The sequence below is a fragment of the Bos indicus genome, chromosome 5 (genome assembly GCF_029378745.1).
Source record: "Bos indicus isolate NIAB-ARS_2022 breed Sahiwal x Tharparkar chromosome 5, NIAB-ARS_B.indTharparkar_mat_pri_1.0, whole genome shotgun sequence".
NCBI lineage: Eukaryota > Metazoa > Chordata > Mammalia > Artiodactyla > Bovidae > Bos > Bos indicus.
In genome coordinates, this window is record NC_091764.1 from 119,974,266 (window position 1) to 119,995,143 (window position 20,878).

Genomic DNA, 20,878 nt, shown 5'->3' on the forward strand with positions numbered 1-20,878 from the left:
CCATTTCCTGAAGTCCAGGCAGTACTTCTGATTCTGGAACCCGGAATTACACACTCCCGAAGGTTCTTGGCATTTTCTCCCAACCCTTCCTTCTGTCCCAGACTTCAGCCCTGGGTAGTGAGTCTCTAGTTGCTTTCTGTAACCTCTGTAACAGTAAATTCTCCGCCGGAGAAGCCAGAACGTCAGTCGTCTGCAGCTGGCGTTCTGCCTCTTCAGCAAACTGCGGCCTGGAGCAGGTCGCTTCACCCACCCAGGCCTTGTCTGTCAATGCAGCCCCTCAGCAGCAGTAGGATTACAGCTCAGCCTCAGTGGGCTTCCAGCTGGGCCGGGGGGGGCACTCAGGTGTCTTCTGTGTCTGAGAAGGAGCAGGAGTTCTAGGCCCAGGTCTCTGAGTGGATGAGCGAAGGCCTGCTCTGCCCCAGACTTGCCCCCCAGGCCCGGAATCTTCCAGTAGTGCCTGCCTAGGATTGAGTGCTCAGTTGTGTCCCTCTCTTTGCGACCCAGTGGACTATAGCTCCTCTGTCCATGGGATTCTCCAGGCAAGAATACTAGAGTGGCTTGCCATTTTCTCCTCCAGGGGATGTTCCTGAGAAGGAATTGAACCTGGGTCTCCTGCATTGCTGGTAGTTTCTTTTACCACTGGGCCATCTAGGAAGCCATTCCTGGTATGATGAAATAATACAGAATCTCCTAGCCCTGCTGCTGGTAGTATTGGTGATGAGAAAGACAATAGTGGTGGTAAGAGTGCACAGTAGTGACTCCCCCACTGTTGCTCTAAAGCAGCCCCTAGCCTGTACCAGCCACTCAGAGGTCTGTGCCTCGCACATTCTGTCATGTAATAACCTTCACACAGCTCTCTTGGACTGTAACTGTCTCCATTTTACAGATGAGGACAGGCACAGACCTAGCCCAGGGTTCTGCAGGTGGCAGGGCAAGAGCTGGGCATCCAACCCAGGCAACCTGGCTCTGGAGTCAGAGCTCTCCCCATGGTGCCTACCATCTGTGCCCCTTGGAGTAACCGGGGAAGTCTGCCTCCAAAACCCTACTTTCTGAGCACTCTGCTCTCCAGGGAGGTTCTCAGCCCACAGGGCTCCTAGCCACAAGGATGCTCTGAGCTCCACTGTTCCCTGGGAGACTCAACTGTAGTGTGCACTTGCTTTGTGGTCAACGTAACCTCTCTGTTTACCTGTCTCAGGTGACACCAGGTTGAAAACTGTCCAGGGTGTCGTGACAAGGTACTGCAGTGATTATGGCATGATTGATGATTTGATCTACTTCTCCAACGAGGTTGTGACTAGCAAAGTGCTTCTAAATGTCGGACAGGAAGTTATTGCGGTTGTGGAAGAAAATAAGGTGTCAAATGGACTGAAAGCAATCCGGGTAAGGCCTGAGTTCTTGAGGAAGAATTCTCTCCACCTTGAGCTTCACATCACCATCCTCCTCTCAGAGACAACCTATAGTTTTATGCCATGGAGGAAATCAGTGTTACCACTTCATTATCTATTCTTCTAGCCATTTAAAAAACTATTGTTACAAATGACCCTTTGTTATCCAGTTAGCAAAGATAATTAATGAACTCTACTATGCAGCAATTTTTTCTTATAAAAAAATAGTATTATTACTCTCTGATTTCCTGATGTTAGTTAGAGGGTATGCGTGTTTAACATTTTAATGGTTATCGTCAAATTATCCTTCAAGAACTTTGTGCTAATTATACTCAGGAGCAGGGTGAGAGACTTGTTACCCATGTTGGCAAGGGTGTGGACTTAGGCATCTTGGAAATCTTCTCCAGTCACTTTGATAAGTGATTGTATTGTTTTAATTTGCATTTAAGCCTTAAAATAGACTAAATATTCACATTTTTTTTCCTGTGAGTTATTTTAGTGTCCTTTATACATTTTGTTTGTTGGGTTCAGCTATTTAAAATTAAACTCTACATTACGGGATTAAGTTTCATTCCACATAGTTAATGGGTCTGTCTGTTCCTTGTGGCTCCAAGGCTTTACATGAATCCTTAGAGAGGCTTTTCACACTTCTCAGTATAGACATGCCCTCAGGTTTTCTTCTGAAAAATTGTTTATTTACATTTAAATGTCTAATTTCCCTGGAACTTATTGGCTGTGTGGACTGAAAGAAGGAACCAGACATTTCTTTCCTGGTAGCTCGCCAGTCATCTGCTGAGTGGTCCAGTCTTTCCTACTGAGTTGGAAGGTCCCAGAATCCCATCTACCTGGGACCCTGTCTGGACCCTGTCGGTCCTGATGCCTTCACTTGGCCCCCGTGGCACAGTCACATCCTTGGGTGGCAGGCTGGTTTCCCTCTTCCTGTCTGTGGATGGGCTTCTCTGGCTCTCCTCTTATTCTGGATGAACATTAGAGTCATCCTGCTGTTTCTCCTCCTTGGCTCAGGCTCACCTGGACCAGCGCAGAGTACATGGATCCATTTAGGTCAAGTGACGTGGATCAGAGCGAGTTTTCACCAGCTACAAATTATGTCCACTTATTTAAGCCTACCTTTGTGTTCTTTTTGTTCATTTATGTTCTGCAGATTCCTTCTTAAGTTTATTTTTGAGAATTGTATTGATTTTTTTTCATTTTCAATATGATTTTATTTTGTATTTTCAATCTTTTTCTTCCTTTATAGGAAATGTTGAGATTTGGTATATAATTTGGTATCTGTTAAACTTACTGAGTTCAACTACTTTTTTAAGTGGTCATGACATACCATCTACCAACCATATGTCTCTATTTAGATTTATTAAAATTAAGTAAAATTTAGAATTAACTCCTCAGTTTCATGAACTACATTTTAAGTACTGAACATGACTGGTGGCACCAAATTGGATGCTTCCAACATAAACCATGTTTATTGGAGCAGAAGGGCCTGTGGAGTTGCTCTGGTCTGGAACATGCTGCCCCTGGGGAACAGCCCCTTTCCTCATGCTCCACCAGAACTCTGACTCTTCAGACAGAGTGCTTCCGTGTTTGTTCTTAGCTCTTCTGGAAGATGCCTGTATCACTTGATTTACCAACACTAGGCACCCCACTCCAGTACTCTTGCCTGGAAAATCCCATGGACAGAAGAGCCTGGTAGGCTGCAGTCCATGGGGTCGCTAAGAGTCGGACACGACTAAGCGACTTCCGTTTCACTTTTCACTTTCATGCATTGGAGAAGGAAATGGCAACCCACTCCAGTGATCTTGCCTGGAGAATCCCAGGGACGGGGAGCCTGATGGGCTGCCGTCTATGGGGTCGCACAGAGTCAGACACGACTGAAGTGACTTAGCAGCAGCAGGTAGGATTAACTGACTTCCACTGTGAAAGTTGTGGAATTGGCTCATTTCTACTAGCCTCTGGATTTATTTGCTCATTTTTCATTTAGGTTTTTTTTTATCATGGTAAAATGTGTATAACATGAAACTGTTAAGCATTTAAAATTTCTTGATGCCATTCAGTGGCACTAAGTACATTCATGTTGTTGTGCACCCATATCACTTTCACAACTTCTCATCTTTCCAAATACAAACTCTATACCCACTAAATAATAACCTACTGTTCTACTTTCTGTCTCTATGAGTTTGACTATCCTGGGATGCTTCATGTAAGTGGAATCATGTATTAGTCCTTTTGTATCTGCCTTATTGGACTTAATATTATATTTTCAGAGTACATCCACGTACCAAGTATCAGATCTTCATTCCTTTTTACGGTTAAATAACATTCTGTTGTATGTATAGACTGTATTTTGTTTCTCCACTCACCTGTTGATGGACACCTGAGTTGTCTCTACCTTTTGGCTGTTGTAGATAATACTGCTGTGGAAAGTACCTTTTAAGTCCCTGTTTTCAACTCTGGAGTCTACCTTGCAGTAGAATTGAATGGTCATATGGTAATCCAGGCTTCCCAGGTGGTTCAGTAGTAAAGAATCTGTCTGCCAATGCAGGAGAGAGGAGATATGGGTTCGGTCCCTGGATCAGAAAGATCCCCTGGAGTAGGAAATGGCAACCCACTCCAGTCTTCTTGCCTGGAAAATTCCATGAACAGAGGAACCTGGGGAGCTACAATGTATGGGGTTTCAAAGAGTTGGACATGACTGAGAGACTGAGCATGCGTGTAAGGTAATCCTATATTTAACTTCTGGAGAACCCACCAAATTTTCCTTAGTGGCTGTGCCATTTTCCATTCCTACCAACAGCACAGAGTTCCAATTTCTCCATGTCTCCACCAACGTGAATTATTTTCCTTTTTTTTTTTTTTGATAGTAACCACCCTAGTGAGAAAAGGAAAGATAAATCCATTTGAATGCAGAGTTCCAAAGAATAGCAAAGAGAGATAAGAAAGGCTTCCTTAGTGATCAATGCAAAGAAATAGAGGAAAACAATAGAATAGGAAAGACTAGAAATCTCTTCAAGAAAATTAGAGATAACAGGGGAACATTTCATGCAAAGATGGGCTCGATAAAGGACAGAAATGTTAGGGACCTAAAAGAAGCAGAAGATAGTAAGAAGAGGTGGCAAGAATACACAGAACAACTGTACAAAAAAGATCTTCATGACCCAGATAATCATGATTGTGTGATCACTCACCTAGAGCCAGACATCCTGGAATGTGAAGTCAAGTGGGCCTTAGAAAGCATCACTACGAACAAAGCTAGTGGAGGTAATGGAATTCCAGTTGAGCTATTTCAAATCCTAAAAGACGACGCTGTGAAAGTGTTGCACTCAATATGCCAGCAAATTTGGAAAACTCAGCAGTGGCCACAGGACTGGAAAAGGTCACTTTTCATTCCAATCCCAAAGAAAGGCAATGCCAAACAATGCTCAAACTACCGCACAATTGCACTCATCTCACACGCTACCAAAGTAATGCTTAAAATTCTCCAAGTCAGGCTTCAGCAACATGTGAACCATGAACTTCCAGATGTTCAAGCTGGTTTTAGAAAAGGCAAAGGAACCAGAGATCAAATTGCCAACATCCGCTGGATCATGGAAAAAGCAAGAGAGTTCCAGAAAAACATCTATTTCTGCTTTATTGATTATGCCAAATCCTTTGACTGTGTGGATCACAATAAACTGTGGAAAATTCTGAAAGAGATGGGAATACCAGACCACCTGACCTGCCTCTTGAGAAACCTATATGCAGGTCAGGAAGCAACAGTTAGAACTGGACATGGGACAACAGACTGGTTCCAAATAGGAAAAGGAGTACATCAAGGCTGTATACTGTCACCCTGCTTATTTAACTTCTATGCAGAGTACATCATGAGAAAAGCTGGGCTGGAAGAAGCACAAGCTGGAATCAAGATTGCCGGGAGAAATATCAATAACCTCAGATATGCAGATGACACCATCCTTATGGCGGAAAGTGAAGAAGAACTAAAGAGCCTCTTGATGAAAGTGAAAGAGGAGAGTGAAAAAGTTGGCTTAAAGCTCAACGTTCAGAAAACTAAGATCATGGCATGTCGTCCCATCACTTCATGGCAAATAGATGGGGAAACAGTGGACACAGTGGCTGACTTTATTTTTCTGGGCTCCAAAGTCACTGCAGATGGTGATTGCAGCCATGAAATTAAAAGACGCTTGCTCCTTGGAAGGCAAATGTGACCAACCTAGACAGCATATTAAAAAGCAGAGACGTTACTTTGCCAACAAAGGTCTGTCTAGTCAAGGCTATGGTTTTTCCAGTGGTCATGTATGGATGTGAGAATTGGTCTGTGAAGAAAGCTGAGTGCCGAAGAATTGATGCTTTTAAACTGTGGTGTTGATGAAGACTCTTGAGAGTCCCTTGGACTGAAAGGAGGTCCAACCAGTCCATCCTAAAGGAGATCAGTCCTGAGTGTTCATTGGAGGGACTGATGTTGAAGCTGAAACTCCAGTACTTTGACCACCTGATGCAAAGAGCTGACTCATTTGAAAAGACCCTGATGCTGGGAGGAATTGGGGGCAGGAGGAGAAGAGAACTACAGAGGATGAGATGGTTGGATGGCATCACTGACTCGATGGACATGGGTTTGTGTGGACTCTGGGAGTTGGTGATGGACAGGGAGGCCTGATGTGCTGCGGTTCATGGGGTCGCAAAGAGTTGGACACAACTGAGTGACTGAACTGAACTGAACCCTAATGAATGTGTCTTACTGTGGTTTTGATTTACATTTTTCTGATAGTTACACAGAACATCTTCTCATGTGTTTATAGGTCATTTATAACATGTATCTTCAGAGAAATATCTTTTCAGTTCCTTTGCTTATATTTTAATCGTTATTTTCTTATTGAATTGTAAAAGTTCTTTATATATTGTGATATTAATCCCTTATCAGATGTGTGATTTACACATATTTCCTCCCATTCTGTGGACTTTTTCTTTTTAAATTTATTTAGTTTTGGCTGCATTGGGTCTTTGTTGCTCTGCGCAGGCTTTTCTCTAGTTTTGGTGAGCAGGAGCTACTCTCTAGTCACAGTGTTCTGGCTTCTCATTGTAGTGGCTTCTCTTGTTGCAGAGCATGGGCTCCAGGACACTGGCCTTCAGTAGTTGCAGTGCAGGGGCTTAGTTGCTCTTCAGCAGCATACGGGATCTTCCCAGACCAGGGATCATACCGGTGTCTTCACATTGCAAGGCAGAGTCTTAACTACTGGACCACGGGGGAAGCCTCTTCACTTCTCTCAATAATATCCTTTGATGCACCAAACTTTTAAATTTTGATGAAGTCCAATTTATCATTTTTAATAGCCTGTGCCTGATGTCACATTTTAAAAATATCCCAAGATCATGAAGTTTTTCTCCTGTGCTTGCTTCTAAGAGTTTTATAGGTTTAGCTCTTAAATTTAAATCTTTGACCCACTTTTTAGTTAGTTACTGAATATGGTGTTGGATGAGAGTTTGACTTCATCTTTTACATGCTGGGATCCAGTTTTCCCAGCACCATTTCTTGAGAAGATTGCACCACATGGAAAACCTTTTCTCCTTTAAATGGTCTGGCACCTTTGTTGAGAGACATTTGACCATATGTGAGGGATTATTTCTGGGCTCTTTATTCTGTTTCATTGGTGTTTGATATGTCTCTACAGTCTTTTAATTATTATAGCTTGGTAGTAAGTTTTGAAATCAAAAAAGGTGAGTCTTCCAACTTTGTCCATCCTTTTCAAGATTGTTTTGGCTATTCAGGGCCCCTTGAGATTCCATATGAATTTTAGGATGGGTTTTTCTGTTTCTTCAAAACCATCATTGGGATTTTGACAGAGATTGCATTGACTCCATCGATCACTTTGGGTAGTATTGATGTCTTCATGTTAATCTGTGGACGTGAGGTGTGTTTCCACTTGTTTGTGTCTTCTCTAACTTCTTTCCTGGTGAGGGCTTCCCTGGTGGCTCAGCTGGTAAAGAGTCTGCCTGCAAATGCGGGAGACCTGAGTTCGATCCCTTGGTCAGGAAGATCCCCTGGAGAAGGAAATGGCAACCTACTCCAGTATTCTTGCCTGGAAAATCCCATAGATGGAGGAGCCTGGCGGGCTCCCGTCCATGGGGTCGCAAAGAGTCGAACATGACTGAGTGAGTAACACTCATTTCTTTCAGTCACATTTGTAGTTTCAGTGTACAAGTCTTTTGCCTTCTTGGTTAAATTTGTTCTTAAGTATTTGATTCTTTTTTGATGCTATCATAAATGGAGTTGTTTTCTCCGTTTTTTTGGGTCATTTATTGCAGGTAAGTAGAAATACAGCAGATTTTTGTATCCTATAACTTTGCTGAATTTATTGGCTCTAACAGGTGTTTTGTATATTCTTTAGCATTTTCTGGATGTAAGATCTTGGTCAGTAATGTCTGACTCTTTGCAACCCTGTGGACAGTAGCCCACCAGGCTCCTTTTCCATGGAATTCTTCAGGCAAGAATACTGGAGTGGGTAGCCCCATTCCCTTCTCTAGAGGATATTCCCGACCCAAGGATCCAACCCAGGTCTCCTGCATTGCAGGCAGATTCTTTACCATCTAAGTCTTCAGGAAAACCCATATTAGATCATTTGTTGTCGTTCAGTCCATTAGTTGTGTTCAACTCTTTGCAACCCCATGGACTACAGCAGGCCAGGCTTCCCTGTCCTTCATCCCCCAGAGCCTGCTCAAACTCATGTCACTGAGTCGGTGATGCTATCCGACCATCTCGTCGTCTGTCGTCCCCTTCTCCTCCTCCTTCAATCTTTCCTAGCTCCAGGGTCTTTTCCAATGATCAGCTCTTCTCATGTCAACTTCAAATAGATAGTTTTACTTCTTCCTTTCCAATCTGGATATTAAAATTTCTTCTTGGCTAATTGCTTTGGCTCAGACTTCCAGTATTCTGTTGAACAGAAGTGGTGAAAGCACTCATCCTTGCCTTTTCCTTATCCTGGGGAAAAGCTTTCAGTCTCAGCACTGAGTGTCAGGGGATCACTGGGTCATATGTGGTCTTTCTAGTACTGAGGAAGTTCCAGTGTCTTCCTAGTTAATTGAGTATTTTTTATCATAAAAAAGGTGTTGGGTTTTATCAGATGCCTTTTCTGCACCAACTGAGATGATTGTATATAATTTTTCATTTGTTCTGCCAGATTGCCGGATGGTAGTGACTGGTGTGCATTTGTTGAGCCATGTTTGTGTTCTGGGATGAACCCCTCTCCATCATGTGTGCAGCCCCTTACCATGAAGCTGCATGCGGTTTGCCTGGGTTTCATTGGGATTTTTGCCTCAGTGTTCATAAGGGTCTTGGCCAGTATTTGGCTTTCTTTGTGGTCCTCGGCATGTCCTAAGTGGTGGTTTGTCTGTCTTGCAGGTGGAAGCCGTCTCGGATAAATGGGACGATGACAGCAAGAGCCACGGTGGGGGGCTGTCTGACCCCAGCCCCCGGGTGCTGATCGGGTGTGTGACCTCGCTGATGGACCGCGCAGGCTACATCAGCCAGACCACGTACTTCTCCCTGGAGAGTGTGTGTGAAGGTGCGCTGGGCAGGTCTCTGCCTCACATTTACAATTAGTTTTTGTGGTTTTTCAAAAATGTTCATGAATAGGGTTGAGGTGACTGCTCGCATCACTGAAAGGGCCACGTCTGGGCTCCCTCTGGGAGAAGGCTTGTGGGGGCGTGGCCGTGAACTCAGGCTCTGGCACTGGCGACACACTGCCCCTCGCTCTGTGTCGTTTGTCCTGCAGTTGCCGACTCCGGGGTAGCTGTTCCTTTTCCATAATTGTTGCTCCTGATCTAAGACAACAATGTCATAAATGCACAGAGGTACTGTGATTTGTTTTTTTTAGGTGTGTCCAGTGTAAAATAGGACTTGGGTTTAACCTGGTACTTTTCCGAGAGCACATTTTTAATTCCATCTGGTTTTAGTTGGTCTTCCTAGAGGCACAGGGTAAAGAATCCAGTTTCCAATATAGGAGACACGAGAGACTGGGTTTGATCCCTGGGTTGGGAAGATCCCCTGGAGGAGAAAATGGCAACCCGCTCTAATATCCTAGCCTGGAAAATCCCATGGACAAAGGAGCCTGGCAGGCCACAGTTCATGGAGTCGGCAGAGTCTACTCGACTGAAGGACTGAGCACACACACATTAGCTAATCTGAGATTCTGTTTTTATGCCCAAAGAAATCATTTGTCAGCATCATTTTTTGAACAACTATTTATTGTATGCCTGCTGTCTCCACTGGTGGGCAGGGAGCAGGGCAGGAGACCCAGATGAGCGGGCCCTTGCTCTCCCTCCTGAGGAGAGACAGTCCTGTACCTGCTTTATCCTCAGGCAGGACTTAGAGGAGCCTGGGGAGAAGTGGGGTTGGGGGAGCTAAGCTCAACACCCTGCTGGGCTGTGCAGTCGAGGGGCCCTGCCCCCTGTCTGGATGACTCTTCAGTGACCGATGTGTCCAGTCCAGGGACCAGTTTTCATCTACCCGCATCCCTGAGGTCCTCAGAGTGTTGCCCTGAAAGCCTCGACCCAACACCCGGTCCCTGCTTCCTGGGGCTTAGCCCAGACCTCTGACCTGCGGCCCCACCTCAAGGCTGGACCCCTTTCCTCAGGTCTCCCCCTGCTCTGACCCTAGGCCTGCCCTATGTGGACCAGCCAGCCTTGCCCTCTGCCTTCTGGTTGGGGTTAACCTTGGGGGAGCGTCAGCAGACAGGGTGTGGGGGTGAGGTGGGCTCGGCATCCCCTTGCTGTGGCGGCCTGCCCGCGGCTTCACTCCTCTCCTGTGACCACACCAGCGTGCCCGGCAAGCGAGTGGCCAGGCCGGCACACAGTGGAGAAGAGAGGGGCATGCAAATGGGTTAGGTTAAATCATTTTTAAATGTCTGTGTGTGTGTGTGTGTGTGTGTGTGTGTATCTCGATTAGCACGTTTATTTTATTATATTGGTGGGCCTTTACTGTTACTCAAAAACTATCTGCAATGCTAAAAGTCCTTCTAAAAAAAGAAAATGATACCTGGGTACATTAAAGAAAAGTAAAACAATTTAATCTTGATTGTGTAGCCATTATGTTCTTCGTGTGTATTAATATCTTTTCACTTCTTAGCAGCCCTAATGCCATGTCACTGGTATTGTTCTGAGAAACGTACATTTTTCAGTGTTATCTTAGCTCCATTTTTTCATACAGTGGCCTGGAGTCTTCCTCAAAGCTGCATTTTATGGTCGATGAACTTGTAAGTGTAGGCACCTTTGATGGGCTCTCCTCGTAGGCTTTTGTATTCTCAGTCACTAGGTTATGTTCAACTCTTTGCGACCCCCGTGGAGTGTAGCCCACTAGGCTCCTCTGTCCATTCGATTTCCCAGGCTAGAATGCTGGAGTGGGTTGCCATTCCCTTCTGCTGGGGATCTTCCCAGATCAGGGATTGAACCCCATCTCCTACATTGCAGGTGGATTCTTTACCACTGAGCCACCTTTTAATTAAGGAAATACTAGTAAGCTCAAAGCAAATTCTGCTGAATGTGAGTTATTAACAAGTCTGGGTTTTTTCCTACTGAAATAGCTTAACTTTTTTAGCCCAGATGTTTCACAAGTATTAGTTTTTACCTCTGTAAGTACAAAGGTATTCAAATATTTTCATGAACTAAAATCTATCAAATAAGTCATCTCTGTGATTTTATTTTTAATCTTACACCAAATTTGGAACCTGTAAACTTGTTGTAGGCCTTGATGGTTTTAAGTTATTCATTGCTGAATATCAGTTTATCCAACTAAAAGTGAGGGCTTGATTGAAAGGCTCCTTACACAGGCGGTCGGCATCATGTCCAGTGTTCAGCCCTGAGCTGAGCCATCACACAGGGTCTCCCTGCTTCAGGTTCTCTGTGCTTCTGTGGGAGCGGGTGTCACCATGTCATGTTTACAGGCTATATTCTCAATAACTGCAGTTCACAAAAGTTTTAAAACTGAAGGTTTTTTTTTTCTTTTGTTCCATCTCCCGCTCAACCCCCATCCCTCCCCACCCCTACCCTGCCATGTTGCACAGCTTGTGAAATCTTGTTCCACAACCAGGGGTTGAACTTGGGCCTCACCAGTGAGAGCACTGAGTCCTAACCACCGGACCACCTAGGAGTTCTGTAAACTCGAAGATTGTTTGCTTCCACGTTTACTGAGTAATTAAAAATTGCCAACTGATTTTGAACAAACTGTAACCAAAATTTAGAGCTCTCACCTGTAAAAGGTGGAAGGAGCACCATTGTAGGGTTGATTTACAAAGCACTTCTTCAGAGGTTCAACCATTCGTAAAATTCAGACTGCCAGCAAGAGGACCAGGCCAGCAGGCCCTACGATCTGTTCATTTTAACACTGGCTTTGCCACAGGCTCTGAGGCTGCGTTGCCTGCATGCTCTGTCAGTCTCCATGGCTGCAGCCTGTCCTTCACTCACTGACCAGCACAGCATGGGGGAAGGAAGGCCTGGGCCTGTGGGCACGTGGTGGCTCCCATACGTTGTTACCCCACGGGATTCTCAGCGCGCAGGGAGCTTGTTTCTGTTACAGTTCCATCAAAACTTGCACTTATGTGCGTGATCATGGTAAAAGCAAATAATCTTTTCTCCAGTGTTGGGTTTTTAAACTATATTACAGTAGCATTCACAATAACGTCATATATATCTCCTTCAACAGAATGGTCTTCCAAAATCTTTACTTTGATTCCATGATTCTGATGGGGCAAAAAATGAACTAGTTTTTGATTTGCTTCACTGTTTTTCTCTTTAAAATAACTTTTATACAGCTAACACAGTAGTAGTTATTGCTTCACTTCTCGTGTGTGTTGGAAGATACAGAATTAAAAATTAGCAGAATTATGTCAATTATTTGATTAATGAAGGCATGGCTTACAAAACAACAAGTACAGGTTTCTCAGTGGCGTGTTAACTTGTGGTTCTGGGCATCATCTTCCTAAAAAACTCACCGACCTGGAAGCTGGTGCCCAGGAGCTGTGTCTCCTGTGGGTTTGTGCTGCCCGTGCCATGCTGGGTGGCCCCTGGTGAGAAGCAGTGTCCGTAGATGTTTGGGCTGCTTTGTGCTTATCATCAGCTTTCTTGAGAAGCAAACTCAGTATTTTATTAGGCACTGTTGTCTTCTCAGCTTAATAAAAATGTTTATTACAAAAGAACCAAAAGATTATCAGCAGGTATAGCTCCACCACGTACCGCAGCGGCTCAGCTGCTGCCTCACGTCCCTGCTCTTGTAGTTCCCCACTCTCTGCCTGCCCCGCCGCTTCCCAGGCACACTGAGGGGACACGGAGGGCTCCCCTGCCTGGGCTGGGGCGGACGCAGCTGCCCAGGCCTCGGGTGTGGATGCACCTCCCTGGTTGCCTCCCACGCGCCCCTGATGAGGAGGATTGGGGTGGGTGCTCCTGGTGTCTGATGGAGCTGGCAGACGAGCGCCACGAACACCCATGCCTCCTGGAGCTCACCTCGCAGTTGTCAACCACAGTGCTTGGGTACATGCATGCTATATATGTTGCTGGTGCTGCTGCTAAGTCGCTTCGGTCGTGTCCGACTCTGTGCGACCCCATATATGGCAGCCCACCAGGCTCCCCTGTCCCTGGGATTCTCCAGGCAAGAACGCTGGAGTGGGTTGCCATTTCCTTCTCCAGTGCATGAAAGTGAAAGTGATATCACTCAGTCGTGTCTGACTCTTAGCGACCCCATGGACTGCAGCCCACCAGGCTCCTCCGTCCATGGGATTTTCCAGGCAAGAGTACTGGAGTGGGATGCCATTGCCTTCTTTGATGCTATATATGCATGTATGTATAATTGCTATATAAGTATAACATAATATATATACCTGTGTATCATATAGCATACAATTATATATAATTATGTATTACGTATGATTACATACAGTACATAATTGTATATAATTAACATACATAATATATACTTTATATATACATGTAGTAACAATGTTCTGAAAGGTAACTTCAGAGTCTCTTGTACACTTTAATGTTTCAATGTCACCAAGTAACTTGCCTGGTTTCCCTGCCTTGGAGGTTTCGAGCCCTGCAAGGGAGACTGGGTGGAGGCTGAGTACTGGATCCGGCCAGGCACATGGAGCAGCGAGGCCATCTCGGTGAAGCCGCTGAGGTACAAGCGTGTGGACCGGGTAGGTACCGGGCCTCAAGTGTCCATGGGTCCTGGGTGCACCGGGAGGTCAGGTTAAGTGACAGTCCGTCTTGGCCAGAGAAGACCCTGACTTCTTACCAAGACAACTGGAGGCCGGCCTGCATGCTGGCATAGTTAAATTCTAGGTCACAGGGTACTCAGTGTTAGTGGCTGATGGTGGGACCCAGGGAGTGGGTGTGGGCTCTGCCTGTGCTTCTGGCAGAGCTGTGGTCTGGGGAGTCGGGACTGGAGCAGAGGAGGGAATGGAGTCTGTGAGAGGAGGTGCAGTGTGCCCCGGGCTGCTCCCGCGGCCCCGGCTCCGGGCTTCTGCCTGGCCTGCACCATCTGGGGCGTTGCTTCTCACCGGAGAGCAGGCCCGCTCCTCCCTGGCCACGGCAGCCCGGCCTCTGGTGCTGGTCTCTGCCCCACCGTGCACGTGCTGCCAGCCCTAGTGTTGTGCTTGCAGGTCTGTGTGTCCAGCCTCTGTGGGAGGAATGGGGTGATCGATGATTGCATCTTCTTCACCTTGGACTCCCTGAAGCTTCCAGAAGGCTACACGCCGCGCAGGCATGATGTGGTCAGCGTGGTGGTGGTAGAGAGCAGCCAGTCCTGCTACGTGTGGAGGGCGCTGTGCATGACTCCGGTGCAGACGTGGTGAGGAGGCGGGGGCGGGCCCAGCGTGCGGCTGAGCGCTGGCTCAGCAAAACGAGATCCCCTGAGCCGGCGGCTTGCAGGGAGACCTCATGGGCGCTGAGGGCTCTTCATGGTTGGCTGAAGGCTGAGTGAAAAGTGGCCCGTTGAGCCTCAGTCTCATGCTGATGATCTTCATGTTTTCCTGGGTTTTGTGAGTTGTACTCTTTCACACATTGGTGTTTTGTAGAACATGTTATACATGGCAGATTTTTAGCGTTACTGAATTTGCTGTATCCGTATTCTTCTCTGTGTGTCCCAGACCACCTCCAACACGTGTTTATGAGCGCTCCAGGCCTTCCTGAGCTCAGGTTTGAGCAGCAGTACTGCCCTGCATCTTGCCTGCCTCTACTCTTTGTCCCTAGTGCTCCCTTAGCAGCACTTTGCCCCTAGCGCAGTCCCTTAGGACTGCTCCTAAGCAGTCCTATTTGTCTGGTGGTCTCACAGAAGCAGGGCATGTGTGGGAGGAGGGTCTGTGAGCCGCAGGGCGGGGAGCCTGTCTCGGGAGAAGTGGGCCACCGGCCTGGCCAGGAGGGTGTGCTGCGGGTAAGCTGTGGGCAGAGCAAGGGACATGGCAGGCAGCTCTGCCGTGTCCAGATCACCTGGTGGGCACCTCCTCCTGTCCCACGGGGCTTGCTCCCCTTTTGGAGAATGACTTGGCCCATCTGCGGAGCAGTGAAGCGTGTGAGAAACATTGCCCTCGCCCCTACCAGCAGGGAAGCTCAGGAATTCTGGCTTCAGCCTGTCTGACGGGCCCAGGGGTGTGAGGACCACCCCTGCCACAAGATCGTGCTGGCCACCAGCTGCTGGAGCAGAAGCCAAGGCCCTGCCCACACAGGTGTCATGGTTGCTCAGAACCTCGTGCCACTCTCAGGAGACCCCAGGTCATTGAGACACACGATTCCCTGACTGTCCTCTTTATACCACAGTTAACTGGATTCCTGCTGGCTGCGGGCAGGGGCGGGCCGTGGGAGGGTGGCCGGGACTGGCCCAACTGACCATTCAGGAAAAACAGCTGCCAGCATGCCCTTAGGGCCAGTCTGTCCATCAGAAGGACTCTGGGTCCCTACTGCTCCACCTGTCTGCCTCTCCCCAGCACTTCCCTTACCCTGCGCTGCAGCTCTCTGTCTCCAGAGGACTCACGTCTGCTGAATGGGGTGGGTGGGGGCGTGGGCAGGGGCTCCCTGGCTGTGGGTGGCAAGCTTCAGGCGAGCCTCCTTTGGGCCCCAGCTGCAGTGGCCTCTGCTCCATCCAGGGAGGGGAGCTGGTCCTGGGAGGGTGATGACCAGTCATGGTCCCCCGCGGCCCCTCGGTCTGCTGGGAGCAGCTGTCCTCACAAGGAGCCGTCGGCCCAGCATGTGATCCATGTGTGCCGTGCCCTGTGCTGCTGCCCTGGCCCTGCTTCCTCCTGAACTGGTCCTGCCTTCAGGCTGTAGCCCCACGTCGAGGATGCTGCCCTGCCCTCAGACCCACTGTCCCCCACCCACTCAAGGGTCGGAAGGCCAGCATCAGCACTGTGTGTGCGGCAGGGCCTGCGCTTCTCCAGGCCCGGCCTGTGGTGGTGTCCTAGGCCCGCCCCCAGGCTCTGGGTGGGTCGAGCCCATTAGCCAGTTCTCCGCAGCCCCTGGGTGGTTGGCCGGCTGTAGGACAGAGGACCACCCCCACAGCACGCTGGGCTGGGGGGAGGCTCGGCAGGGCTGGCTGTGCGGCCAAGGAGGGGAAGACAGGAGAGGGTGTGTGACTGAAACGGATCTGAGGGGGCGGGCAGGCTGAGGTCGAGGATGTTGCCGGTGTGTGGACAGGGGCAGGTGTGAAGGAGCCCATTTCTGAGTGGCACGGAGTGGGTCAGGGATGGGAAGGAGCTGCGAGTGAATGGTGGACGCAGCACCTGCACTTCACAGCCGTGTCAGCACAGAGGGAACGAACGGTCCCTCCTCAGGAGGGCGGCATCTGCTCCTTTTCTGAAGATAAAAATTCTTTAGTTTCAGATACTCTGAAGCCAGACTCTTTCCCAATGAAATGGGTCCCTGACAAGCCAAGCGCCTCCCTGCAGCCGAGGGGAGGGTCTGAGGAGGAGTGCTGAGTGCCCTTCCCTCTGGGTACAGGGGGCTTGGGTCTCTGGGGAACTCTGGTGGAGGCGGCCTGCTCTTAGACCCTCGGGGTCACTGCGGGGGCTCCTCTCCTCTGGAGTCAGCAGGCTTGTGGTTTCTTCGTGAGGGTGACCTGCTGTCCTGCCCAGAGGTCCTCAGGGTGTCCTTCCACGCCGCCTCTCTGGGGCTTGGCTCCGTGTCGTGCCCACTGTGGCTAGTGCCGCCCAGTAGGGCAGGGCCTCCGGACGCCCCTGCCGGCTGACCTGACAGCATCCTCTGGTGCTTTCTCCAGGGACTTCTCTCCCGCCACCGAGACTGCCGAAGAGGTCTGTGGAGCCCTTTTGCTCAAAAACAAAGGTGATATTGAAGTCACACGGATGACAAATTTTGGAACTCTGAAAGAAGGAGAAAGCAAAAATATGGTGATTTGGGTAGAGTAAGTTTGCCACTCAGAATTACACCACTGGGTTTTAAGCTGTGACGGAAGAATTTGTGTAGCGTGAACTTTACTTTCCCTGTTTGGTTTTCGCTTTATGTCTATCTTTCTAGTTTTTCCGCCCTGAAGTAGCCTTTTCACTTACAGTCGGTTAGAAGTACTTTCAATTGTCATTCTCTTATACATTGAATTCTGTTTTACGGTAATAGTGTTTTAGCTTTAAAAATCCTGTCTCTGTTCACAGCTAATTTTCTTTTTCCAGGAATAAAGGAGACGTTCCTCAAAACTTAGTCAGCTGCAAGCTGGGTGGCTGGGATAAAGCTAAACAGTTCAGATTTCAGATGCTGGATAAAGCCCAGGTGTGCCCCGAAGTGTATCCTATTTGTGTTCCTGAGAAGGAGAAGGATTTTGCAGATAAAAATATTAACTCACTAGACAGCTGCGGGGAAAGCAGAACCTGGCAGACCCTGGAGAGCAGTTCGGTGAACAGCAAAGAAGTCTCTTCAGGTAGCCGTCTCAGCTGTTACCATTGGATCAGCCGCACCAGCACCTTCAGGCCAGGAGCCGGTGCAGCTGCTCCAGGGTCTGGGCTGGTGGGTGGCAGTTACTCTGGTAACTCGGGGCTGACAGCTGGAGATTCGCCCAGTGTGCCTCAGACGAGCCGCTTCCTCTGAACGACCCTACACTGGGGAGAGCCTGCCTGTGCGCCTTTGCCTGTTGGGCACTGTGTGTGCTAGACCCTTCCAGCAACACCACCGCGGTCAGAACAGCTCACGTTTGGTCCAATTTTAGATTTAAATTTCATCTCCTAGGTGACTGTGCCTGTAAAGGAGAAAATGGAGTAAAGGAGAAGAACATACCACAGAAGCAGGTGACAGAGTCCGAACCCGATGGGCTCATCCCTGCAGGGGGAGAAACTCGGATCGTGATCACGTGTGATGCAAAGTACGTGGCTGGAGGGTGTGGACGGAGTTGACCTTAGGACATGTGCACATGCTCTTGTTCTGTCTCACATGTGGTCCTTCTGGGTGGGATGTTGTGAAAAGGATTAGTGGTTATTTTGGTGGGACAAAATCACAAGGAAAAGCACTGGAGAAAACTGGTCCAGTCCAGGGGGCGAGTAGGGGTACCCACTGAGGCGCTTGTACCCAACCCTGACTCCTGACTGGTGGAGGACATGAGCCCCCTCAGCCCAGGGAGCCAGTGCCCCCGTGCCTGCCTTTAGCGCGCCCTGAGCCCTTCCTGCCCCTCCCCTTCCACCCAGGCAAGCTGGCCAGATGGCGGCTCCTGAGCCCTTGTGGGCCCGTCCCCTCTCTGCCTCCTCCCCTGTGTCCAGAACGCTGGGCTCTTACTCCCCAGTCACCTGTCAGCTAGGAGCTTGGGTGCAGCCCTTCTTCCTTCTCTCGTCTCATCTACGCCTGCTGGTTCTGCATTGGTCCAAGGGTGGCTCTGATGAGATCAGCGCCTCGCCTCAGGCTGAGGGTGACGCTGTGCACAGAGGGCGGCCTCGAGTGAGCACTCAGTGCTGGTGCCTGTGTGCCCTGTGACGTGGCCTGGCCTCGAGCAGCAGAGGGACATGGGTGACAGGCACAGGGAGACGGCATCTTGTGTAGCACAGCTCCGACCACTCTTGGGAACACTGGACGTGTGTTTCCTATTCTTAAGTCTGAGAATCACAAACAGTACTATCTTAGGTTTGTGATTTTATCTTATACTGTTCCTGGGGTTCTCAAGGCAAGAATACTGAAGTGGTTTGCCATTCCCTTCTCCAGTGGTCCACATTCTATCAGACCTCTCCACCGTAACCTGTCCGTCTTGGGTGGCCCCACACGGCACGGCTTAGTTTCACTGAGTTAGACAAGTCTGTGGTCCGTGTGATCAGATTGGCCAGTTATCTGATTGTGCTCTCCGTCTGTCTGCCCTCTGATGCCCTCTCTCAGTACCTGCTGTCTTACTTGGGTTGTGGGGTATCTCTTCACGGCTGCTCCAGGAAAGCGCAGCCGCTGCTCCTTACTTTGGACATGGGGTAGCTCCTCTCAGCTGCTGCCCTGACCTTAGACATGGGGTAGCTACTCTCGGCTGCACTTCAAGAGTGAATAAGAGTGAATATTGACATTCTAGGAATCAATAAATTAAGATGGACTGGAATGGGTGAATTTAACTCAGATGACCATTATATCTACTACTGTGGGCAGGAATCCCTTAGAAGAAATGGAGTGGCCATCACAGTCAACAAAAGAGTTGGAAATGCAGTACTTGGATGCAGTCTCAAAAACAACAGACTGATCTGTTCATTTCCAAGGCAAACCATTCAATATCACCGAAATCCATGTCTATGCCCTGACCAGTAACACTGAAGAAGCTGAAGTTGAACAGTTCCATGAAGACCTATAAGACCTTCTAGAACTAACACCCAAAACAGATGTCCTTTTCATTATAGGGGGCTGGAATGCAAAAGTAGGAAGTCAAGAAACACCTGGAGTAACAGGCAAATTTGGCCTTGGATACAGAATGAAGCAGGGCAAAGGCTAATAGAATTTGGCCAAGAGAACACACTGGTCATAGCAAATACCCTCTTCCAACAACACAAGAGAAGACTCTACACATGGACATCACCACATGGTCAACACTGAAATCAGATTGATTATATTCTTTGCAGCCAAAGATGGAGAAGCTCTATACAGTCAGCAAAACAAGACCAGGAGCTGACTGTGGCTCAGATCATGAACTCCTTCTTGAAAAATTCAGACTGAAATTGAAGAAAGTGGAGAAAACCACTAGACCATTCAGGTATGACCTAAATCACATTCCTTATGACTATACAGTGGAAGTGAGAGATAGATTTAAGGGACTAGATCTGATAGAGTGCCTGATAAACTATGAATGGAGGTTCGTGACATTGTATAGGAGACAGGAATTGAGACCATCCCCAAGAAAAAGAAATGCAAAAAAGCAAAATGGCTGTCTGAGGAGGCCTTACAAATAGCTGTGAAAAGAAGGGAAGTGAAAAGCAAAGGAGAAAAGATAAGTTACAAAAGCAGGGTAACGGTAACTTACCTGAGGTAAGTTAAAGGTAAGTTAAATAAGCTATTCCAAAAAATAGCAAGGAGAGATAAGAAAGCCTTCCTCAGTGATCAATGCAAAGAAATAGAAAGAAACATTAGAATGGGAAAGACTAGAGATCTCTTCAAGAAAATTAGAGATACCAAGGGAATATTTCATGCAAAGATGGGCTCAATAAAGGACAGAAATGGTATGGACCTAACAGAAGCAGAAGATAGTAAGAAGAGGTGGCAAGAATACACAGAAGAACTGTACAAAAATCTTCATAACCCAGATAATCACGATGGTGTGATCACTCACCTAGAGCCAGACATCCTGGAATGTGAAGCCAAGTGGGCCTTAGAAAGCATCACTATGAACAAAGCTAGGGGAGGTGATGGAATTCCAGTTGAGCTATTTCAGATCCTAAAAGATGATGCTGTGAAAGGGCTGCACTCGGTATGCCAGCAAATTTGGAAAACTCAGCAGTGGCCACAGGACTGGAAAAGGTCAGTTCTCATTCCAATCCCAAAGAAAGGCAATGCCAAACAATGCTCAAACTACCGCACAATTGCACTCATCTCACACGCTACCAAAGTAATGCTCAAAATTCTCCAAGCCAGGCTTCAGCAATATGTGAACTCTGAACTTCCAGATGTTCAAGCTGGTTTTAGAGAAGGCAGAGGAACCAGAGACCAAATTGCCAACATCCGCTGGATCATGGAAAAAGCAAGAGAGTTCCAGAAAAACATCTATTTCTGCTTTATTGACTATGCCAAAGCCTTTGACTGTGTGGATCACAATAAACTGGAAAATTCTGAAAGACATGGAAGTACCAGACCACCTGACCTGCCTCTTGAGAAACCTGTATGCAGGTCAGGAAGCAACAGAACTGGACATGGAACAACAGACTGGTTCCAAATAGGAAAAGGAGTACGTCAAGGCTGTATATTGTCACCATGCTTATTTAACATATGTAGAGTACATCATGAGAAACTCTGGGCTGGAAGAAGCACAAGCTGGAATCAAGATTGCCAGGAGAAAT

General features: G+C 47.9%; 1 protein-coding gene across 3 annotated transcripts in view; it reads left to right on the forward strand.

Annotated features, from left to right (window-relative positions):
* MOV10L1 (Mov10 like RNA helicase 1) overlaps positions 1-20,878 on the forward strand; it is a 67,977-nt gene that overhangs the window by 574 nt on the left and 46,525 nt on the right. For all 3 annotated transcript variants that reach the window (XM_070790620.1, XM_070790619.1, XM_070790621.1), the window contains exons 2-8: positions 1,196-1,380; positions 8,791-8,953; positions 13,464-13,576; positions 14,042-14,229; positions 16,648-16,791; positions 17,054-17,298; positions 17,604-17,736. In XM_070790620.1, coding sequence (XP_070646721.1) covers positions 1,196-1,380; positions 8,791-8,953; positions 13,464-13,576; positions 14,042-14,229; positions 16,648-16,791; positions 17,054-17,298; positions 17,604-17,736 — 1,171 coding nt within the window. The remainder of the gene's footprint in view (positions 1-1,195; positions 1,381-8,790; positions 8,954-13,463; positions 13,577-14,041; positions 14,230-16,647; positions 16,792-17,053; positions 17,299-17,603; positions 17,737-20,878) is intronic.